The 19490-nt window shown below is 38.4% G+C and overlaps 1 protein-coding gene across 7 annotated transcripts; it reads right to left on the bottom strand.

Moving 5' to 3' along the window:
- MAPK9 (mitogen-activated protein kinase 9) lies at nt 1-19484 on the bottom strand. 7 transcript variants are annotated; one of them, XM_031555725.1, is made up of 12 exons: nt 19349-19484; nt 15776-15950; nt 11626-11755; nt 10425-10483; nt 9925-10063; nt 8232-8397; nt 7196-7267; nt 3184-3366; nt 2090-2214; nt 1527-1590; nt 976-1047; nt 1-350 (listed from the first exon to the last, which is right to left on the bottom strand). In XM_031555725.1, the coding sequence occupies exons 2-12, from the start codon at nt 15895-15897 to the stop codon at nt 208-210; spliced, it is 1275 nt and encodes a 424-aa protein (XP_031411585.1). In that variant the 5' UTR covers nt 15898-15950; nt 19349-19484; the 3' UTR covers nt 1-207. The 7 variants fall into 7 exon arrangements, with proteins under 7 accessions (XP_031411585.1, XP_010717408.1, XP_010717413.1 ...); XM_010719106.1 differs by lacking the exon at nt 7196-7267 and adding an exon at nt 6878-6949; XM_010719111.1 differs by lacking the exon at nt 7196-7267 and adding an exon at nt 6878-6949 and having other exon boundaries at nt 1-278.
- Between the last annotated feature and the right edge of the window lie 6 nt (nt 19485-19490).

Genomic DNA, 19490 nt, shown 5'->3' with positions numbered 1-19490 from the left:
TTTTGCTCCTTAGACATTGATTTGCTTTCATTCTACAACATTAAGCAGGCAGTTTCATAACAACTGAGTAAACATAAAAACAGGCATTACTTTAGCAGAACATGCAGAACATGGAGTTTTTCTACTTTGTTCCATTAACTTACAAGCAATTCAGGCCCAATGGAAGCAAGAGTTCTTTTCCAAAGAGAAGTCTGCAATCCTGGCTGATCATCGGCATCCTTCGAGGGGTCCTGTCAAGGCATCGAGGCTGCTGTCTGTATCTGAAGCCAATGTTTGCTCTGTTGACATGGATGAAATGTCATTGATAGATGATGACTGGGAAGGACTGGTGTTGCTATTCACTGCTGCATCTGTGCTAAGTAAACCAAACATAATAAAATCTGAGGCAAGACAATATTGCAAGCACAAATAACCACACTTCTAGGTTCTGAGCACATCATTTTCCTCAGAGAAATTCTTTGAAAACAGACAAATCATGAAACAGTACAAATGCAAGCACTGAGTTTCCTAACACTAAAAACCTGCAGCACAACATTCCAATTACTGAACCAAGAGAACAGTAGCAAACATCAAGGCAAAAATACTTCATACTATTAGCACTCTTAAAATAAAAAGCTCTGAAGATACTTGAATGTGCTTGAAAGATACACATTAATTCAAAGCCAAGAGAAAGCATTCAGCATAACATACATCTGCACAACAGCTGACGTAAGGTGGCATCGATTATTTCAGCTTATGAGGGAGCCTTCTGGGGAGAAGACAGTTCAGTGTGTTGAATATCCAGGACTTAGGACTTGTTTTCATACAACTCATTTCACAACGATGAAAAATTACTGCCCACGGATCAGAATCTTTGTCTGTAACAACAGAACTTTTGCCTACCTGTATTAAATAGGATTTTTTTCATTCCTTTAGTCCAACAGATCACTCTATGCAGCATAACATTATAGAAGAACTACTGAAACGATGACTAACCTGAGGGCTGGTCTTTTACCACACCATTCTTGCTTCTTTCTTCCCAATCCATTACCTCTTTGTATATTAATTCTTATAAGATAGGAGGAATAAGAGACAGAAAAAGCACTGTTAAGATCACAAGGGATTTAAGTATTATTTACAAATGCATTAAGGTACAATTAAATAGTTACAGGTCAGTCTGTAAGTACCACTGTACAGGTCAGAACTAGACTTAGGACACAGCACCTGAATAAAATATCACAGACTTCTAAATGTAACAAAGATCCATTATTTTGTTTTGGTTCTCTGTGGTATGGCACATGCAGGATGGCTCACCCTCAACTCTTCTACAAGAAAGGATTTACTACTGCAGAGCATACATACACACATACATATTTATTCCAAACAGAATATTTTTCCATTATCAATTTATTTCCGTATTACCATAAGCAGTACTGCATATTTTGAATAAGCTCCAGTCAGTTACACAATCCAGCACACACACAAGAACACACAGCTCACGGTACAAGTTATTACAATGAATGTCATTGCTCATGCTCCCTTCTTACCTTTCCATTCTTCAATTGCGTGTTCTCTCTCCTCCAGTTGTGCATCGTAAATTTGAGGTGGAGGCTACAAAGAAAAGTAAGTCTACATGTTACCCATTACACTGCAGGCAAAACTAAAAATTATTTTCTTTGCCAATTGTTACCTTCCTCGGGCAGTCTATTCCCTACATCTCTAATTTACATTCATTTTACATCTCCAGAATTTAGGTTCTACCACCCACTGATATGCTGTTTAAAAGCATCAGCTAAAAATGAACTTTTGTAAGGTTTGGCAGGGCCTCAGATGAAGCCCACTATCCAAAATACAGCAGATTATCACTCTGCAGGCAACACTTTCCACAAAGGGAGCTACCTTTCCTTCTACAACCACTTTCAAAACTGTATCAATTCCATTTCACCAACAGCTCTTCAGGTGGTACCACCTTGAACATTAACCTGAATGCTTATGTGCATCTCTCACTAACCAAAAAACGAGTTCGAGGCATGCACTTGGATCCAAACTAAGGTTGTCCTTTTAAATTATTGAAGCGATATCTTAAAATGTATTCTAAATGCAAACTTACAGCTTCTGCTTCAGCTGGATCATACCAGACAGTAATATAGGGATGACGTAAGGCCTCATCTACGGAAATTCTCTTGTCTGGATCTACTACAAGCATTTTTGATAATAAATCTCTAGCTTGACTGGCTAGAAAGTAAAAATGAGAAAGAACATACGTGTAAGGAGCTGTAGATTTTAAACATCTGACAAAGCATACACAAACAGATCTCCTAAGCTTCTATGCCTCCCAACAAGTTCCATTTGTTAGTGACATGCGAATACTTAACTTCTAATCCCGTGAAGTTAAATAGCACTGAGCACTGTTTTTAAATCAGCAGCGTAGGACTGGAGCTCCACATCTTGCTCAATACCCAGCAGCATTAGGCTGCACTGCCAGGACAGGCACAGAGATGGCAGCTTTCCTACGCTGCTGCAGATTTCCTTCAAAAGGAGGTCACAATCCTCTAATGTCAATGTTATTTTACTGTAATCCAAAACATAAACCCTGCAGCTGACATAAACCAATCTCAATTTTGAACAGTTGTGTTGCTGCATAGGTCACAGTTTGCCATCAACTATTGCTCATAAACCACATTTTTAAGTGTATAGTAAATAGCTACTCGTCACAGTGCCATCTCACTGACAGTTTTTTTTGTCTCAACTACAGATGCAGTATAATAAAATAACTTGGTGTAGCCTATTTTGTATAAAACCTTATATCTGTCCATAGGATAGTTTTTTTCAACTTTTTTGGTCATTTATCTAAAGTGCAGGTAAAGCTGACTTGAATTACATTCCCATATGAACCAGAAAAATACAAATAACTTTAATGAGTACTACTTTCTGAAACAGTTCAGCCACAAACATTATTCAACACATTCGAATGAAGTGAATTAAACAGAACAGTGAAATATCTTTGTATTTCTGAACTAATACTGAAAAATCAGAATCTGTCATACATGAAAAAACAGCAGGTATGGAACTTAAGTCAACACCTACTGCAATACAGATACTTTATATTAATTGGTGTTTGGTTTTGTTTTTTTTTTTTTAAATTAATGTATTGCAAACATTTTAAATTAACACCTTCAGAAGAAGAAAAAAAATCTGTCTTACTTTTTAACTTGTCACGGTCTGATTCTGATGGAAATATCCAGTCTGGAAAGAGCTCTTCAAATTTAATACCTGGATATTTTGGCCTGTTTTCTACATAATTCCTCACTGTAGGCTGTAGTTTCTTCATGAATTCTGCTGAGGGCGTTCCTAGTTGTTCAATTACTTTATTCCATTGATCAATATCTGCACCATATCTTTAGGAAAATCAGCTGCAGAATTTGAAGTCTGCGCTACACAAAAACATCGCTTACAGAAATCTGAAAACCTGAACTAATAATAAAACAAGAACTTCAATCTAACATCAACAACATTCCAGAACTGCTATGCAAAAATTACACTGGCAAAAATCTAAAAAGTTTTGTAAGATAGGGACAGACAAGAAATGCTGCACAACTTATTAGGCTTCAATACCTTCAGTGAATTTGTACCTATTGGCCAGTTTTGAAAACGTGACTTATGAAGAGTCAAAACGAAGCTTCACTCTGTAATTGTGCCCATAACATAACAACTATGGGGACAGAAAAGAAAGAAAAAGAAAGGCTGCTGGTGTATCATCTGCAGTACACCTAGCAGCATCACATGGAAGATTTTTGATGGTAGGGAAAAATACATAAAAGAACACATAAAACGTGGTGTTTCTTCTACATACTTCTACAGTATCAACAGTCCTAATACACTAAGTTTACTCAGATCAACACTTTGCATTTTTCCTGATGAAAGGAATGGGCAGTTCTAGCAATCTAACCACAGACCTTGCAAACATTATCTGAACTCAGAATCTTTTATTTCAAACTACTGATTCTCATACCAATTTCTTAACAAGACACATCTACTGCACTTTGAACTATAGATAAAAAACACTATCATTTAAGAAGCACTTACATTTGTTAGCATGCCAAAAATACATCCAGAAATACGCTTCCCACTAAAGCTTTAGACTTCTGATGCAAAGATTAAAAATGGTATCTGCTTATTCAATACATTCCAATGGAAACACAGTATTAAAATAAGAATTAAGAAGTCAGTATTATTAACTCTCATGCTAAAACAGAGCACATACAAAGCAAGTTTTGACACACGCCAGGAAATTTTGTTGGAAAAGGAATTTGTGCAAGAACTCCACCAATCCAGATTCAAGAAAAGGTTGATGATTTGAATGGCAGCAGCGCAGAACACCAGCTAGCCAAATTCAAGGGCATTCTGTGGTGGTTTGGGGGTGGGGAATCTACTCCAGTAATAAAAATGTGGGGAAAAAAATTGAAACAATATTTCCCCCAGCATAGGTTGGATATGAAATAAGCTATGCCCGTTATCAGAAACCCAATCAAAATCTAAATGCTGATGCAAAGCATGCAGGGTCCCTCTGAATAACCTTGCAGTCTGCAGACAAAATTACCCTTTCTGTTCAACTAATGACCCTGAGGTCAAAAGTAACCCAGAACCTTGAGTCCATAGCAGAGTGTCGTCTGCTTTGTGAGACTCTGCAAGAAAATGTTGAAAACAGAGTCCTTACTATAATCAATGAATAATAAAGCATGACTTTTCCCAAGAAATCATGACTATGCTCAGTCAGGCAGGCAGTTTCCTTCACCTCCTGCATAGAGGAGCACTGAAAACACTCTCTGGTGCCTCCAGGTTTTCCATTACTTCATCTCCATATCTATGCTGGGTGTTTTTTCTATGTTTCTCATCTCTACTGCAACAGTAACTGCCAGCCTCTCAGCTCGAGCTATGGCCAGGAGCAGCTTCAGCCCAAGCAGGGCTCTGCTGCAACCCTCCAAGAAATCCCTGCTGACCACACAGCAATGTACAAACTACTGGATCCGAGAGCAGGTTCTCATGAAGAAGCCACAGGCACACCGTTAGGCAATACAGCGAACCTGGCTCCCTGATCTAAATACCAAAGCACTAGGACGTATCAAAATTTAATTAAAAAAAGGAAAATCCCAAGGCCATGCACAGCAGCATCCATCCCTCTTAGCCCACGTAGTCAAAACAGACTTGTGGCTGCAGCTAGAAGAAAATGACAACTGCAATTATTCCAGACTGATAACTGCAAAAGTCAGCAACTTATCTGTCAGTACCTCACATTAAAGGGAACTGAAAGACTCAGAAGGAAGAAACTCTAAGCACAGCCATGCATTTTGATAAGATAGAGGGGCAAACTCTTTGAAATATGGACTGGTGGAGCTTCAGTGACCTCCAGTGAACTACAAATGGTAACTTGCATATTCAATGAATACAGACAAAATTTCCTTCCTTTTTCATGAACAAACCAAAATAGCCCATGCTGACATGCAGGTGAAAGACACATAACATATATGAAGAATTGTGTTAGGTTGGTCTGAAGGCTTTAAAAGGTAAAACAATATAGAAAGGAAGAAAGGTAGAAAACAGACTTATTTAACAATCATTTATGCAACTAACTGCTAAACGATCAACTGCTGAAGATTAGTGTCATGAAACTTTAAGTTTAAAATAGCCTCTACAAGACATGTATCTACGAAAAGATTTTAGGAACATATACTTGCTACTCTAAGTGCTGGACCCAGCTTATCCTTGCTGACAAGCAGAAATATTATACAACGTATTATTTCAATATCTTGGACCACAGATCCTTTGGTTTCGTGTGACTTACAGCCCTCAGGGGCAATTGTGGTTTAATTGTATCTTCTGCATTCTATTTACTTACTGATCAATTTGGAATATCTTGCCCTAGAACACTACTACTATGCAAGACTATTTTTTTAATAAAGGATGAAATTGGTTTAAATCCAAGTTTTCCTCTAACTGGAACTTGATAATGTGCCCACTGTGTTAATTTCTTTTTCTAGGAAATACTTTTAAACACAGGCAATTATTTGAAGAATATGCATTTGATTAAATGTTCGTTTTTATCCACCTCACAAAGTGTAAATGCTTCTTTCTGATCCAGTAATACGTTACTGAGATTTCCCAAGTTTAAGGGCATGAGGGCACAAAGATTTCTATTTCTAATACCAAAAGGTTCCCACAATTTCTATCACGTAACAAAGTACAATTCTGTGAAGACAAACTTGGGTCAAAAATACTGGAAGAGAAAGTGAAAGAATGATAATCTTAGAGAAAAAGTAAGTCCAAAATAAAGTTTTCACAAAATGATAACAAAAATTTTTAAAAAGTTGTTTTTTCTGTTAAATCATAACAGTAAGAAAAAGAGATTTCATGCAGTGTGCTTGCCATTAGCACTCACTGGACAGCAGCATCCTAATGAGTGAGAAAAAAGGTCGGGTTGAAACTCAAAAAACTCGTACATTAAAAAAATAAGTTGAACAAAATAGGAAGCAAAACCCATGCACAGTGAATGCTAACTCTGTAGATTTCTGCTTCTAACACTTATCTACTAAGAACAACAGTAAGAAAAAACAGATAATGCTTTCTTTTTCTCTTTAACCTACCAGCATTCTATAGAAGATAGAAAAGCTGAAGCTCTTAATATAAATTCTACAGATTCAATCAGTACAAATTACAATAAATATAGTCTGCTAAGAAAATAAGATAGAAAGCTCAACAATTTGGTCAATGACACTAATTTCATAGCTTACAGAAGATCTACTAAAACATGATTGAAAACAGTGCTTTACGTTTTCATACAGATCAGAATATGTTTCTGTTGGGAGTGGAATGGGGTTCAAGGATGACTAGGGAAGGATACGATCAGTGCCTTGGAATATCACACAACCTTTCACCAATTCTCCCATGATGCAACCAACTGACCAGATATCAACTGAAAGTAAAAATGAAATGATCAAATTATGACGTATCATGAACAAAAGTGAGGAAAACAAACAAACAAAATGAAGACATCTAGCATCTACAATAAAACACAACGATGTGGAAAACCAAACTGCTAACATGAATTTTCAATCATTTCAATGCCAACTAATTAAACTGTTGCTAAATTTTGTTTTTTCAGCACTTTGTAAAATATAATCAGCAATTACACTTCTGAAACGACCGTGAAGAAGGATACAATCTCTTCCTGGAAACAGGACTTTATGGAGGACCATTTCTGCCATAATGCACCCAACAGACCAGATATCCACTATCATATGTTAGGTGTAACAAGGACAAAAGATTAAAGAGGTTTTTTAAATATCACAATTATTTATTTGTAAATTCACACTGTTTATTTATAGTCGTGCAGATAAGTATTTTTGTCCCATCCAGAACTGCCTCCATAGATGCTCTCATCCACGTGAGCACTTGCAGCAGAACAAGTTCACGTGCACCAATGTAAATTTGTCAGTGGCTCATCTAGGTCCTGTGAGTCCCTTGTATCACACAGCTAAAGTTATAAACAGTAAGGTATCCCCAAGCCCCAGTGAAAAACCAAAAAGACATACTAGGTTAGAAGACCAGAGGAGGCAGAATGTTACTTCACAGCTAGAAAATATCAGCAAGTAGAACAGTAATGCAGGTCAAGGACAGTTTCCTTGCCAGTAGTTTTGTTGGCTGAATGTTCAATATATTAAAGCCAGTATATATATAGTACAACACCCAGCCTCTTTAAGTGCTATTTATATAGATTTAGGAGAATAAAATACATGGTTTATTGGAGAATCTGAAATAGATTTTTAATGAAATCATCACAGACACTGAGGGGACAGACTTAAAATATGCTTCACAGTAAAAATCACAGTGATAAAAAGGTTTATTATTTACACACTGATCATTGGTTAGTTGGTTTTCTAAAACATCATGCAGCATAGGTATCTCATAGATTGGTAAGATAAAGAAAATGGCAACAGGACAACAGAGGAAAAGGCAAGACAGCAGGGAAGCAGAAACAGTACATGCTAAATGGAGATATGGATACAGCAGAAAACTCCTATTCCCCACCAAATACTTATTGTATATTTTATGTTTTAATAATCTCCAGTAACATGATTAGCATTAAAAATAGACATAGCAGAGGGAAATTAGCTCTGTCCCAGCCTTTTAAAGCTATTATGTTTGGAGACACATGCTTTAGACAAACAATTTAAAGCATTACTCCAGTAACTTACCATTCTCTTTATATCCCATTCCAAGGATAACCTCTGGCGCTCTGTAATATCGTGTTACTACATATGGAGTCATCATAAAATTAGTACACGCTGTTCTTGCCAGTCCAAAATCAAGGATTTTGAGTGTACAATCTGATTTTACTACTATGTTGCTGGGTTTCAAATCCTAACAAGAAATTAGTGCAGTTAAGGAAGGATCTACATAGTGAATAACACCCCCCCCTCTGAAGTCAGTCACGGCACCAGTTCACCTCACAATAGCAGTTTTACATTCATTTACAAGAATTTGAATTACAGATGTACATTTTGACTCTGTTCAAATATTTGACGTGGTTTCGACCACGTGAATTATGCTTTCAGGTGCAGAACTTCCTTTTCTTAACAGAGACAGGGACATGCAAATAGGAAAGCAACAAATTTTTGCAGAATGGTATTGAATCACAGCTTGCTTGCATTTTCTAATATCCTGTACAGACTTTTCTCTTGAAATAACTGAATAATTATTTACAGTAGTTGGCAGTGAAATTTGTTGTCTCATCTTGTTATAATGCTGGGCCATGTGAAGCATATCAGATTTCAATATTCATCTATTAATAACAGAGGTTGGTGTCACATACATTATTTCAAGCTGTGTTTAGTCACAGACTCTCTTAAGTCATCCCTAGACATATTCCTTTGAGCTATCCAAGTTCTGTCCCTTTCCTAGCCTGGCTTTTTTCCAAAATCCAATTTCTCATCTAATCCAGAGTTTCCACTCAAGGTCTTGACAGGTTTTTTGCTTTGGTCCCAGACGAACCCAACACAATCCACTTTAGCCTCTCCATTTAAATAAACTTCCTGCCTTTCTTTAGCTATTCATAGGCTGGTTAGTTTGGTTCCACCAATGGTCCATTTCCATGTTCAACCAGCATCAGTTCTGCCCTGCTCTGTCAGCTCCAATGGGTTCAAATTTCTCAGCAAACATTTTGTCTCCCCTTTAGCTCCAAATCACAGCCAACAAGTCAGGTGGAGTTCAGCTGGAGTTCCAGCCCTCCCCCCTCCTTTCAGTCTTACACATTAACTATACACAATGGTAGATTTCTTCAGCATGGCAAAGAAGATTTGTTGCAAATTACACAGGTACTCAATTATGTTTATGGATTGAATATGAAGAAAAAAAGCACATTAAACTAGAAGCTGACTGAATTTTTCAACTACCAGGGAAAAGAGATTTAAAAGATGTGTCCAGGAAATAGGAGAAAAGAAGAACAGGAAAGGAACAAAAAAACCAAGACTGTCAGATAGACTGACTGGTCATGGAAAATACAAAGAGCAGCTGCAGGAAACCAGAATCAGAGTTGCATGAAGTACGCTCAGGACTTGAAAGTTCTGACCAATCATTTGGTAATATAACTTATAAAAGTCAAATATTAAATTAGAAAGACTCATTCTTTAGTAATTTGGAAGGTATACAGTTGCTCATGTTTTATGTGTTGATCAATTCAGCATCACTTAAACCCACAGAACCGATCTGTTTTAAGATCTGTTAACAATACACTGGTCTTCATCTTCAAATCTGAAAATCTCCAGGTTTAATAATAGTATGAACAAAAGAACTGTAAACATACAGAAGAGCAATTCCCTGCCTACCCCTCAGGTTCATAAGAACGTCTGTGTTCAGAAAGAATATCAGTAATGATCTAATACTACCTACTCTGTGGATGATACCAGCTGAGTGGAGATGTTTGATACCACATAGCATCTGGTAAAGGAGATAAGACATTCTTTCATGATCCAATTCCATATGAATAACTTGGCACAAGTTGGCATCCATCAGCTCCATAACCAAATATCTGAAGCATAAGAAAACATTAATAAACTGTAAGAACATTAAGAAAGCTTATGATTTTAAGAAAAGATCGTGCATTAACACAATTCCAAAATTAGGGTCATTCACTGGAACGTATGAATACCCCAAAATTAAATCACCATGGATAAAAGGTAAATAACTTTCCCACTTCCATTTTATGCTTGTAGCAAAACAACTTTATCTCTCAATTTATTTTGGAAGTGTCAAGAAAGACTAACTAAAGCTTAAACTTAGACTTCAGTTAACCTCTACTTTCAGCATAAAGACTGTAAGACACCAGAGCTATGCTGCTATGGCTAAGATGAATATTTGTCAGGAAAATTGTGATAAAAGTTAGTACTTACACATCCTGAAATTCCTCTAGTGACTTCTGCGGTGTAAATACATTTAATAAGCTAATTATCTATAAAGAAAAAAGAAGCTTCAGCTTGAATTCAAATTAAAATCCAATTATTACCGAAATTATTATTCAAAGCCAAAAACATACTGGTACTAAACACAATTTAATATTACTTGGTTTCACTTAACTCACTCACACTGAAGAACTGTTGTTTCAAATACAGTTGAAAACTGCAGCACAAGTGCTGAAGGGACTAAAACAGGGCACAGACTTTTATTTTCCTCCAAGTTATATGACACCTCTTTGTCCTTCTTCAGTACCTGAAATGTATTCCTTTTGTCCCCACATAAACAATAATCTCTTATTTTAAATCAAGTACTGGGCAAGAAATTTTAACACTGTCCAACAAGAGCAGAGGCGCCCCATGCCATCCCATTCAATTACACTGTTACACATTATTTCTAAAAGAACTCCTACCATTACTATGTTGCCATCCTTAATTACAACCTTGCCTCTATTCTGCTACTTCTGGACTTCACCAAAAGCTTATTTCAGCAGCCCTAGAAGATTTGACACTCCAGTACAAAACTTTCACAATCAGCACTGTTTCCAGTTCATGCTGGCATCACAATGCAACACATTGTGATCTATATTCTTGTACTTGTACGTTCAAGTGTTGACATTACGGCTTAGAATCTTAGAAGGCTCAATGACCTTGTATGCATGTATGGCATGTCTGCATTTCAGTTGTGTTTACTGGCAAGTTTTCAAGCTGCACCACTATACCTTCCAAATCTACCAGTCAAACATTACATTTAATAAAACTCTTGCATAAACTCAGGAAATATAACTACAGAGCAGCTACAAGAGCCAACCCCACAACCAAACCCAGTGCCAAACAGGCCTTGCTGTAGTTGGATGTAAAAAGGCAAAAGCACCACAGCAAAACCATCTCTGAAGTCTACACTGATGGTAAACCCATAGTGACACTGCAACAAGAGCCTGCTGTTCTTGGCACTTCATCCTCCAAACAACTCATCCAAGAGCTGAACCTCACACTGTGAATAACTGTAAAACCCATTGCAAATTTTTCTGGTTTCTCTCATCATTTTTTTCGCTAGTTTGGTTACAGATTTGCAAGAAAGCAAATCTTGAGCTTTTTAGATATGAGAGAATGAGAGAGGGAAATACAAAGGCAGACTTACATTTTTGTGATTGACACATTTTAAAAGAACAAGCTCTCTGTAAGCTCTTTTCGCGTGGGTTTGATTCTGAAAAGGACGGCTCAACTTCTTTACAGCAACGTTTATTCCAAGGACCGTATCGAACGCAGCACTGCAAGTTGTCAAAAACAAACAGCTTAAGTTGAAGTCTGCTTGGGGGAGAGGTGAGGGAAGAGGGGAGATGGGAACACAGAAAGAAGTCAAGATTTGAGGAAATAAATATGAATTAAGCTGCTTACGCTAACTTCATTTTATATTTAGAAAAAACACATTAAAAGAGAATCTAAACATTCCTTTACAAACAAAGGTAGGCTGAACAGAAGCCATCAACATTCTTATGAAAAGCCTTCTGTGCCCTCCCTCCCTCAAATAGGACAGAATCTGCTGACTTGAGACTTTTGCTCAAAATTGAGAGATCTAAAAATACGTTAAACATGTCTTTAAGTAATATTTCAGCTGCCTGTATTTCCAGCTTAGTCTGTACACTTGGGAATTTTTCTGGGCACTGTTGCTGACTGACAGTCATTTAACATTTGCAGTATTAGTTTATCTTTCCTAAAGAACAGTCACAACATCTGTCCTGCAGTCGTCAGTGCTCTCATCTATGTGGATAGTTTACAACTCAAAGCAATTTTAGTGCAGAAAATGAATTGTCTGGTTTCAGCAAAAACAAAAATCAATATGAAAGATTTACGCACCGTAGGGAGCCATGCAACAGCTTAAAAATGAAAATGAGCATTAATTTGGTGTCTTTTTTTCAGTTGTTCTTTCCCTCTGTAGTTGAAGGTACAGGTGCAAACACTTCAAAAACTGTAAGAATCTAAGGCTAAATTACGTGTATATCCAGAACAAGACTAAGGTTGGAATATTCTTCATTAATAACACCCAGGGAATTTGACAAAATACCTGCAACTGCATGCCAGGAACGACACAGGAGTTGCAATCTATTACCTCTCTGGCTTTAAAGAAGGATCCCACATGATCTCCATTCAATGCTACTTTCATATGGTAGGAAAGAATTCTCACTCATGTCTTTTCCAAAGCTGCCACTTTGTGAGCTCCTTCCCTGCCTCATCAGGACACATACAGCACACACAGATGTGGAAGGACCACCCTACTACAGCACTCTTACAAGAAATGCAGCTCATCTCCAGCAGCAATACTCAAACTGCATGAAGTTTATCAACACCAAATCACTGCCTTCCCTACTGGAAAAGGCACCACCAGCATTTGGCAGGGTTCACCCACAAGATGCTGTTTACTGGGAGGCACACTTCAGTGCCCACATTTCAATCACAGCACCATAGTCATTAAAGGCTTGCTACTTTTCATTTCAATTCAGTTCTGTGACACATGCAAGTTATTACTCAATGATATAATCACTCTCAGATTTAAAGCTTTTTTTATTTAACTATGCAAAACACAACAAAAAATGGGAGGAAGGGAACCAGTGAGAAACAGTTTTCCTCCCAGATATGAAAGATGAAAGCTCTGGTGTTTCCAATATTTCATCTAAAAGACATTTTATGTACAATTTTATTTATATTAATGGCTTTAACAGCACCCTGATATTAGCAAACAACCAGTAACCAACAGGGTACACAATAAACAGCTGCTCAAGCCAGTCATGAGCAGCAAGACCACTGCAACAGCGGGACAGAAATTTTAGGGAAGATACCCCTTTGCAATCTCAGCAACCAGGTATGTGTGAAGGCTCCATCCCAGCACATACAAACAACTTCACCTCTTTTTTTTTTTGCTTATCCACATGAGAGTGACTGACATGACATCTCAACAAAGAATCTGTATTTGGTATCTCTGAATAACCTCCACGTCTGTCCTCCCACCCAAAAGCAACATCAATCTGATCACAGTGAGTTCTATTAAGGTTTTCAGACCACTTTTAAAACTTTGCATCTTGAGCCAGCTTTTAATATTAGGAGTAATAGACACCATGTGCACAGTGGACTTACAAACAAAACGCCTTGATCTAAATTACAGCAGGAAATCATGCTTCAGTTCTGTAGGCAAAGGACTTTTGCCTCAAACTGCAATGTGCTCCTGCTTCACCAGCTCCGCTTCACTCACTCTTTCCCTACTGCTCAAACACAGCTTTGCAAACAGCAACAAACTCCTGACTGTTTCTTTAAGTGCAAGCATAGGGAAAATTATGGACAAAGCAAACTCACACGAGTTTGTAAGATCACAGTTTTGCTATTTTGAAGGATAGAATAAATTTGTTGGGACAGAAAAATCAGATTGACTAATTAAACATTGGAAATCCAGGGCAAGAAAGGAAAAACTGATATCAAACCTGAAACAAAAACTAATTCAAGAAAATCATTTTGTGCAAGCAGTTAGTCATTTGTAAATAGATTCTAAGGTTTTGAGCATGCTAGAACTTAAGAAGTGTGAGAAGTCACATATAGAAGCACTCTTTGTACATAAAATACACAAATAAACTCTACATAAACAACCAAGTTCCTTTTTCATTTTCTAGAGTTCTCATTTTGTATTTCATTTATGCAACACGCAAATGACACTGAGATTTTCCTAGCCAAAAATGACAGGATAGCACTCTTCCTGTGGTGAGATTTCCACACTATGTCCCCTTACATTTTGCATATTTCCCCTGTGTATTTTAGGGACTTTTACAGAGAAATTTAGATTTTGCACCTTCTTCAATTTGGACATAGTTTTCAGATGTTTCACACGAAGAAAATTTATGCAATGTTTTACTCTGTTGTTCCAAAAATCAAGTTTTCTCAAAACAAGTCAGTAAATCAGATCATCCCTTTCTCCACCCAAGATGCTGACCTTAGCACGACCCCAACTGCTTTGAAGCAATGCCTAGTTTAACTCATGTTATTTAGACGTGCACTACTTCCAATGAAAGGAAAAGCAATTATAACCACCCTAAATTCTTACATACAATCTAGAACCAGCATATCATTAAGAATATTTATACCCAGAACATGTTTGCACTACACTAACACTTACCCAAACACTAATACCAAGATCTAGCACGCCTACCCATTCCTCACTCAACCCACTGAAGAATGAAATACGGTGTTCTCTTCTCACTTATTTTTTCACCTGTTAGCACTCCTTTCCTAAGTATAAAACATTTTTTAAAGTTTTAAAAAAGCCAGAAAGTCATGGGCAGGTGCTGTATAAAGGGTTGCTCGCAATATGAGTCATCACACTTATTCTGCAGAATTTATTGGCAGACAGAAACTGCAGACTGGATTTAAAGCACGAACAACCCATCACGCGTTTCTGATTAAGTCTGATATGACAGAGTTCCTTGATACATCTGTTTGCTCCCTCATGTATGGAATTGTAAAACCGCATCGATAAGATCTGCTGCTGTGACCCAGTAAGTTTTGCCCAACAAAACAAGGGCTGGCACTAAGTGGTGCAGAATAGACTGCCGCAGTCTAAAAAACATTTGAAAGTGTTTACCTTTAGCTGGCCCAGAGGTGTGGTGCCATACAAGAGACTAAGGTTCAGGATCAGACTAACGACTCTCACGTCCTGGGCCAGTGGAGGCTGGACACATAGCTGAGGTGACACAGCAAGGAAGAGACGGCCAGCCCAACCCCTCACAGCATCCCTTCCTGGTTAATCCATGGAGTGACAATGACACTGATTTGCCTCGTCCTGCCAGTTAATGGCAAGGCACTGCATTGATGGCTCCTAGAAATGGACAGGAGTGATTGGGAATGAAGGGGGGGGAAGAAAGGGGGCCATGATGAAGAAACGAGTAAAACCCAGAATCTCTCACCATCTCATTGTCATACCTTACACTATAATAGCATAACTACATGGGGAAGGTGACAACTAAAACAAAAATAAAGTGGTTAATGAGAAGGAAATCTGTTGACCCTCTTCATTTATGTTGTTATCCAAATATTACTTTTCCCCTAAAATCAAAACAAAAGCTAGTTTCCCACATGAACTACTGCAGGCAGGTATTTTAGTAACTAGTCCATCATAAACCTGTAGCAAGAGACAAAGCATTCATCAATTTTGTTAACATTTGATATCCTGGCACCCCTATCAGGAACACATTCAAGTTTTGTTATGCATGTAGAGCTTTTTATGTTTAAATAAAATATTTATTACTCACCAAACAATGCCCTGTGCCCCTGATCCTATAGGCTTCAATTGCTGGTAACGTTTTAGTACAGTGAATGTTGAATCTGCAACTTGAACACTGTAAAACTGACTATCAGATTTACTTTCACTCATGGTGTAGTGTCATGTAGTTTTCTCTCTCAAGGACCTGGTACAGGCTTCAAGATCTTAAAGGAAAAAAGAAAAATGTTCAATCTGAGTAATTCAAGGCAGACAAAATGGAAAATAGATTATACATATTTTAACACATATGAATTTTTCAATAGCAAACTATTAAATAAGCATTACTTCAGCTTCACTTACAACTACTGCTAATGAAAAACCCCTGCAGAAGAGACAACAAATAATCATACCTTTCCCAACTGTAAGCAAACATTTCCGTTCCAACCCCTAAAACAAAAAGCAGCTAAGTAAACAACTGTGAAAACAAACACCACCACCCTCAGGCAACCCTTGTAGGAGACTCCAGGACTCAGAACTTCCCTAACTTTGAGTTACTGTATCACCACCCACTCTCCTTCCTCCTGTCTTTAACACACATTGACATCCCAGGCCACAGTTAGCATTCTTCAAGTCCTACAAGAATTAAGAGAGTTGGTACTAAAGTTTGAAAGAACTGGCCATGTTGTAACAGTAAGTCTTATCCCAAATGCACTACAGTGCTTGAGGACTAACAATCCCCTTTAATGAAGGCAAAAGCAAACTGCAGGCAAAAAGCAATTCTATTTACACTGCAGTTCACCTTTCCCATCTGCCGTGCTCTCAAAGCTGGGACTGGACTTTCTGAAGGACGGAGTCCAGAGAGCAGCAAGGTGCAAGGCCTAGGAGAAAAAGTGATCTCATTAAGTAGGTTACCTACAAGAAACAGATGAGAAGAGGAAGTGCACAAAAGCCCAAAGAAAGGAGGAATGAAATAATGTATGAACACAATGGATGTAGTGATTAGCAATGAGCTATGAAGATTCTGATTAGACGTTTTAGAAGATATGAAAGGAAGGAGGGGAAACAAAGCCCATTTTGCAAAGGTAGAAGAGGTGTGGTGCTAGAGAAGATTCCCTAAGGAAGTTACAGGCTCTCCCTCACTGCATGTTGGTGCTAAGCTAAAAACTGTCTGTAATGAATTAGATGTAGGTAATTACACCTGCGATTGAGGTAGTGGACTACACCTCTTCAATTCCAAATCACTACAATAGTGAGAGCACAGACCTTGCTTTCCCAGGCATCCATCTTCCCTCCATGCTTTATGACAATTACCTCAGTGATAACCAAAGAGGTCTCTGAGAAACTCTCCTCTTTTTAATTTCACATGCATCATGACAGTGCCATTACAGCCCAGACTAAATTGCACAGCCAAGAGTTCCCCGAAACAGGAAATGAAAGCTGATCACCTCCCTATAAGCAGCTGGCCCAACCACCCAGCTGTACTGCATCATTTGTAGCTAAAGAAAGAGCAGTTATTCTCTCTCTCTTCACCAGTCTACAGAACGTTGGCGAGCCCATGCAAAGCAGAAGAGCCTCAACAGCAACCCAGAAGCACATCCTGGAAGGGCACAGAGCTATATGAGTAGCTTCTAGTAGCTTCAGGAATTAGAATATGGGCCTCTCCCTTCCCAGCTGGCAGCAGGATGGATCAGTGTCTTCTCCATGGCCTGGGCACAGGAACACAGGAAACATACAAGGAAAAAAGATGTAAAGCTGTAAATGCTAATCGAGACTAAAGTCAAAATGGTAACAGTTAGCCTTAAGGCACTCCGAAGAAATATCTAGAGTCCTCTTTAATTTCTAGTATCTCAAAAGCTAAGCAGCATTTTACAAAGTAAATACTCAATCTGGTCACCTCCAGCAGCTATTTAGACAGTAAGGAATGAACCCCCTCTTCCTTCCTGTCTTTTATCACTCCAGAGCTATAGACACTGATGCACCACATTTTTTGATTAACAAACAGCAGCCCTGGTATTTTCTGTTCATCTCCAAATGCTGGAAGACAGACAGCTGGAAAGACAAGACTAAGGAAAAGGTCAAGATTCTGTCTCTGAAAAGGGTTTAAAGAGGGGGAAAAAAGTGTAGATGTGGATTACACTGGAGATCAAATGAAACATGTTAGTTATGTGGGATCTATGCTGGTACTTCTTCAGAGGTTAATGAGGATCACTGCTGTTCTGTAAGTGATAAAGAAGCAGAGGAAAAGGAAGTGATCCTGAACCAAAGAAAAACCTCACTTTAAGAAATCTTGTCTGTACAAAGTCATTTCTTGAAAACAGTTTAAAGGCCAGGATAAGCTCTTTACACAAGACCCAAAAAGAGGGATTTGTGAATCACAACACACAAGCTCTATGTATTCAGACATCCTCTGGAGCTTTCTGTGCTGGGCACCAGCCTACCCTGAGCCCTAGGCAGGACTTAGGTTATTTCAGATATACACACTAATGTAAAGCTAAATGCCATGAGACTGTAAGTATTGACATAATTTAAGGCTCTGAGACTATTTTGAAGCTAAGCCCATTGAATAAGAAGGTTGCCCATCACTCAAGAGGGAAAAGTATATCTGACAAGTAAGTTTCTTAAACCTGAGCTGTTACTCTGCTACCCGAGGCAATTTGATTCATCACTCCTCCTCGCAGGTACACAACATATCCCACACGTCTCCCATACTGGAATCTTTTGGAAGTTGGCATTACTTCCATTTCAGAAATACACATTTTCATTCATGGCTCCCTAGCTGCAGCAAACAGGAGCAGTGCCAAACGTGGAAGTCATTCATTCATGGGACAGTCAGCAAACATACTTCTGCATATTGATAAGGGCACTCAATCACAGTGTTTCAAGATACTATTCTATTTTTGAGCATGCATGAGATGCAGATAAATTGGGTGCAGGTTTCTGTGTTTGTTTTAATAATGTGCTCATAGAATTGGAAAAATTAAAAAGCATAAAGCTGATTTTACTCTATGCAAAGAGATCACAAGTCCTTACAGAAGTGGTTTTCAGCCTCAGTTCATGCAAAGTAAAATAATCAAAAAAAGGAAAACAGACAACCAAACCCACTCCAATAAACGTATTAGCTGTCATACAGAATTGCAGTAGGGAAGCATTTAGGGGTTGAAAGCAACTTCATCACAGTGTATGTACATACTGCACCAGTCACCTCTGCAAGACACCTATTAAAATGGCAACTTAGTATTAACCAGATCCATTCTCTGGATATTTTCCACGTCAAAAGCTTCTGAAGCAAACAGGTTGGAACAGCTGGGAACGTTCCCTGTGCTGTTTTGGATACAGACGTGTTATCACAGTGAACATCAAGAAACTGAACTTCAGGCTAAACTGCACTGCAGACAGAACGAATCCAGGGTCCACACACACACGAAAAGACAGGGAAACCACACAGAGCATTCACATTCACAGATGTACTCTGCAAATTAACCAATACTTGCTTTATCCACTCAGCTCTCTGAGAAGTACCTCAGCCTTCAACCAGCCGAAGCTATCAGCGAGCAGATCTCACCGACAGCCACCGCCGTCATTTAGCTGCCAAACAAACGCTGAAAGCAAATACTGGGCGCACCTCGGCCGGGAGACGGAGGGGAAAAGTTCAAACGTGTATCTGCCGTGCAATGAGTCCGCCGTGAAATGACGGAGCAGCCGTCGAGCCGAGCGAGCGCGCTCACGGAATTCCTTCACTCGTGCGGTTTGTGTCGCGGGGCGGC

The sequence above is a fragment of the Meleagris gallopavo genome, chromosome 15 (genome assembly GCF_000146605.3).
Source record: "Meleagris gallopavo isolate NT-WF06-2002-E0010 breed Aviagen turkey brand Nicholas breeding stock chromosome 15, Turkey_5.1, whole genome shotgun sequence".
Lineage (NCBI taxonomy): Eukaryota > Metazoa > Chordata > Aves > Galliformes > Phasianidae > Meleagris > Meleagris gallopavo.
Note: the sequence above shows the minus strand (reverse complement) of the source record. Positions and strands in the feature narration are given on the sequence as shown.

Coding starts and splice junctions, on each gene's coding strand:
- MAPK9 (XM_031555725.1), bottom strand. CDS start 15,897: ATGAGTGAAAGTAAATCTGATAGTCAGTTTTACAGTGTTCAAGTTGCA. Junction 10,484..11,625: donor AATGTGTCAATCACAAAAAT/GTAAGTCTGCCT, acceptor TTTTCTTTATAG/ATAATTAGCTTATTAAATGT. Junction 7,268..8,231: donor AATGGGATATAAAGAGAATG/GTAAGTTACTGG, acceptor AACATATGATAG/TGGATATCTGGTCTGTTGGG.